This window comes from Aplysia californica, unplaced genomic scaffold, assembly GCF_000002075.1.
Source record: "Aplysia californica isolate F4 #8 unplaced genomic scaffold, AplCal3.0 scaffold00184, whole genome shotgun sequence".
NCBI classification, from domain to species: Eukaryota; Metazoa; Mollusca; class Gastropoda; order Aplysiida; family Aplysiidae; genus Aplysia; species Aplysia californica.
Window position 1 is genome coordinate 688,904 of NW_004797454.1, and position 4,840 is coordinate 693,743.

The 4,840-nt window shown below is 40.9% G+C and overlaps 1 protein-coding gene across 1 annotated transcript in view; it reads left to right on the forward strand.

The window, feature by feature from the left end:
• LOC101854327 (sushi, von Willebrand factor type A, EGF and pentraxin domain-containing protein 1) overlaps positions 1-4,840 on the forward strand; it is a gene marked incomplete in the record, with an annotated part of 70,621 nt that overhangs the window by 31,842 nt on the left and 33,939 nt on the right. Inside the window, 4 exon segments of the mRNA XM_013082608.2 lie at positions 31-189; positions 1,630-1,836; positions 2,528-2,689; positions 4,364-4,525. Coding sequence (XP_012938062.1) covers positions 31-189; positions 1,630-1,836; positions 2,528-2,689; positions 4,364-4,525 — 690 coding nt within the window.

Sequence of the window (4,840 nt, forward strand, 5' to 3'; positions counted from 1 at the left end):
CCCAACCCCAACCCCACCCCCACCTGTCAGATTTTAACAAGATCCAGGTCGTGCTTGAAGACAAACGACCAACCAAACCTCGCCGGAGGAGAAGGAAGAGGCAGGTCCGAGAGTATCCAGAGAAAGCGCGTCTGAGGAGGGTCACGGAAAGCCACCGATCACGCATCTCGTTTGACTTCACATTGCAAGGTTTGGCTTTAGTTCACTCTTACAAGCTTGCATATCTACTGAATAGAAGCTGCGTTGTTGTTGCTTTTTCTTGGTTTCCTCACTTGTCATAGATGTCTGCTCGCCTGTACTTTATTGTATCATCACATTGTATCAAATCTTAATTCTTTTCTCTTTTTTGTGTGTGGGTAATACATGCTTGTAGCGTGGGATCTATTTTTAAATGCTGAAAATGGTAACGTTTTCATAATTCAAACTAACTTGCAGCGTCAAAACAGAGAATAGGCCTTCGCATTCGATTTGTTAGCGTAATCTTCTCCCAACTGCTTAGAGCGCAAGAGGTATCGTTGGAAAAGAGGTGTATTTGTGAACTGTCTTCCAGACGGAAGGCCTAACCTAAAAGGATGCTATATTATGCCATGGTCACTTATTATGTGTTTAATGGCCCCAGCCCCGCCCCACCCCGCACATGTTTTTGTTCAATTTGGGATGGGATGGGGTTAAGGTGGGAACAGATCAAGGGATACACTTTCGCCAAGGGTTAGTGCTGTTCTTTCCACCTGTAGGTTTAAAAATGGTTTCCTTGTTACCTGTATACTTTTGAGCAGTTTTACGCTTACACAAAGGGGTCTATAAAGGTTGGGAAATCACAGTTTTTTTCAAAACAATGGGAGGTGACCCCAGTAGAACTTGCTCGACCCTGCCTTAGGCCGACTATCTCAAGATTTTCCACGTGTCTTCACTTTTTATGCACGGTACTTTTTGTGAAACGAAGTCACTACCACAGGTCCTTCCCCCCATATCGTTATGCCCCCATGGATTATGTTGAGCCTAATCCTACAGATCCGAACTCAACCACAGTTGGAATGGTGTAGTATGGTTGATGTGGTATGGGTTTCATACTCCTTTTAATAATAATAATAATAATAATAATAATTATAATAATAATAATAATAATAATAAATTACACTTTTATTTGTCCTAGAAGGGCACTTTGTTTTACAATGGCAAACATACATACATAAATACATAATTATAAATACGTACTTACACAAATACATACATGCATAAATACATACATAAATACACACTATTACCCAAATACAGAACAGTTTACAAACAATGCCACTGTCGGTCGCCACTGTGCAGCGCCCTGTAATTTGAGCTAGGGTTGTCATGAGACACGTCAAGGACACACTCCAGTGACCACCCATCTGATCCCCGTGTCACCGACACTTGATGTTGTATCGTAGATCGTTTGGGTTTTTTTAAAAGTAAAGATTCCTGGGAGCTCCGAATTTAAACACCTATCTCCGATATGACCTAATGAGTGTGTGGTGAGACAAAAATTCTCCTAACAATAAATATGAACAAAACTATTTCTTAGGGATGTAAACTAGGGTCATCTGCTCAGAGGTCCAACATTTGACCATGTGAAAACATACTACTTTATGTGAACAGGTGCGATGAAGAAAAACATGTCACGACGCGTCAACATGTCAGAGCCCATGAGGAAGATGATAACGTCACTGCAGCGGGAGGCCAGGAAGGGTAACCTTGACCTTCGTGTCGGAGGTCGGACTCTCAAGTTTGCTCAGATGAAGTACAACCTTGGCCAACATACCTATCGCTGTCCAGAGGGAAGTGTCCTAGTCAACGGCACTTGTGGTACGTCCGTCAACTATTTGCATTTGTTTTTACAGTTTTTGTGTGCCCTTTTGTGTACATTTATAACTTTGATTACTCTTCGGACATCTCATACGATTACCAACACACCATGCAGCACAACGTGCCTACATAAAAAAATTCGACGGCAACAAGACTGGAGGGCGACAGAGAAAGAGCTGGATAGATAGAGTCAGGGAAACATTAACCACCCACGGCATCCCCCTGACTGAAGCTCTCCGGCTGACGACAGAGAGTCATCTCTTTCTTCCCGCGACACCCAAAAGGGTATATGCGGCGGATAAAAGTAAAAGTAAAAGTAAAGATAACTCTTCCAAGTCTTAGTAATATCCGCCATGCAACTGTGTCACCTTTTGTTTGTGTCTTAGGAAATATTGTTTAAAAAAAGGACAGACAGTGAAATCAATGATTCAATACAATCCTAAAACGGTAATAAAGACAAAGTCTTCTTTGATTTCTATTTCTTGTCACGCTCTACAAATATGGTTGTACAAAATATTTTGTTTAATATGTCCGCCCCACCCGCCTTTCCTCCTTTACATTTTAGTTGTGTTCCCCATGTACATTCTCACAGATTGATAAATTGCTTTCCCCCGCATGTACGCATAATGAAGACACGCAAACATCTGTAATAGCCTGGCCTCTCATGTGCCTTTTTCCTCCTGTACGACAGTGAACTGTCCCGTTGGAACGTTCTACCACGTTGTGAACCGACGGTGCGAGGACTGCCCTCAGGGTACTTACCAGCCCCTGGAAGGTCACAACACCTGCCTGAGATGTCCAGATAACATGTCTACCGAGAGGCCTCATACCAGGAGCCTGCATGAGTGTAAAGGTCAGATGATATAGGTGTAACTGAAAGACTGAATGATAATTTTCAATGAGAAAAGGATCGGTTATTGGATACAAGAAAGAAAATGAACTTTTGTATTGCCAAGGAAATGGAGTGTTGAAAAGTTGTTAATTAATTGGACGAAAACCCCATTGGTTATCAGTAGAAAGAAAAAGTAAAAGATTTTAACTATTCTGAATAAATTATATAACAGATACAGAAAAAGTAAATGTTACTGAATAAATACAAGTGATGAACATATGAATAAAGAACTTGAGACAAAAATATATAACAGTGTGGTATTATTGCTGTGGATAATACTTATCAAAGAATTTGTATTTCCAATAATAAAACATATAAGACTCTTCACACTGGAAGACTCACAGCAGTACTAATCCGTAAGTTGTTTGTAAGTAAGAGAAACTTGACTTCAAAAGCTCAAACAACAATACAGTCTAAATTGTATTTTTAAAGACACTTCATATTTATTTTAAAAAAATCATTTTGTATCTGTACGAATCATCAGTAAACTGTGCAGTGAGACCGCTCTAACAATTGTCACCTGTTGTAGATTATTTACTTTACTGAATTGTCCTGGACATAACAAGTTAAAGTAAAATACTATTTTGGACGTTGAGTACAGCCTAGTTGTTGGGTGGTGGGAGGGTGCTCTAGTGTGGTTTGTTCCTTCTTTCTTATCAAATATATATCGTTCTTACCTCTTCTCCTTTTTTTGGTTTTTGTTATTCACTTGTAACTCCTCTAATCTTCGGCACTTATATGACCTAATTGTGTTGAAAATGCCGTAAAAACCTTACTTTAACAAAACAGCCCAGTTGTACTAACTGTTCCGACATGAGAGACACCTATGTTTCCACCATTTTGGTTTCTACTTTTCCTGCCCTATGATGACGAAGAATGTAAATGATTAAGCACTTCGAAGATAAAAATCTGTTGCAAAGAGCGCAATAAAAGGATTTTTGTTCTCAACTCTCAGACTTGTTGGTTTTTTTTTTTTTTGGGGGGGGGGTTGTAAGTGTTTTATGGCGCTCGCAACTGCATTAAGTCATATGAGCGCCCGTTAAACATTTTCAGTCGGTAGAATTTTTTTTAATTTGGCCCTGGTGGCGGCCGAAGCCTACTCTTATTGATTTTGGACCAAGAAGGGATCTTTAACGTGCGCAACTTGCAAACGGGACCTCCGAGATTTTTCACCCTTGTCCGAGAAGGCTAGGTGTAAATCTTTCCTACCAGAAGATCAGGGGTGTGGCTGAAAAACAGCAGTAAAAAGGATCCACGGAGTAGCAGTAGAAAGGCTGCAGAAAAAGTCACGGGCCCAGAGGAGGAGGCGAAGGAGTTGAGGGGAGTGGGGGCAGAGAGTGGAGACGAAAGCAGGCGACAGAACATTGCTAGAGAACAGGAAAGTTGGTGAAAGGAGACAATTTAGATAAGAAATAATTCCGTCGCCATCCGGGCTCGAACCCGGGACCTATTGAATTAGCGGCGAACATCTTAACCTCTTGGCCATGAGAGCCCCCTTAAACTTGTATCCCTTCAGTTAATGCGAATAATTCTGTCGACAGGGATACCTGACTGTTAGTGTTAAAGCAGGCAGACACCTAACTGTCGTTGGTTGTGTTGATGGTAGCGTGAAGCATCTAACTATTATCTTTACAGAGCTATGCTTGCCGGGCACATCTTCTGCGAATGGCCTGTCCCCTTGCGAGACTTGTCCACTTGGACTCTTTCAGTCGGACTACTCGGCCAGGTTTTGCCATCACTGCCCAGATGGAACCACTACTCACAGACGTGGTACTCGAACCGTGAAGGCGTGTGCTGGTGAGTCTTGTGGAAAGAAATTTTAACATGAATAATAATTATGTTAATTCCATTCGTTTTTATTACGTTATTGTGGTGTAAAAACGCATAAAGCTTGTTCTCGAAAGGGGATATGAGCTATACAAAGGCTATTTCATCATCATCACCATTATCATGATCATGATCATGATCATGATCATCATCATGATCATCATGATGATGATGATGATGATGATGATGATGGTCATCATCATCATCATCATGATCATCATGATCATCATCATCTTCTTCTTCTTCTTCTTCTTCTTCTTCTTCTTCTTCTTCTTCTTCTTCTTC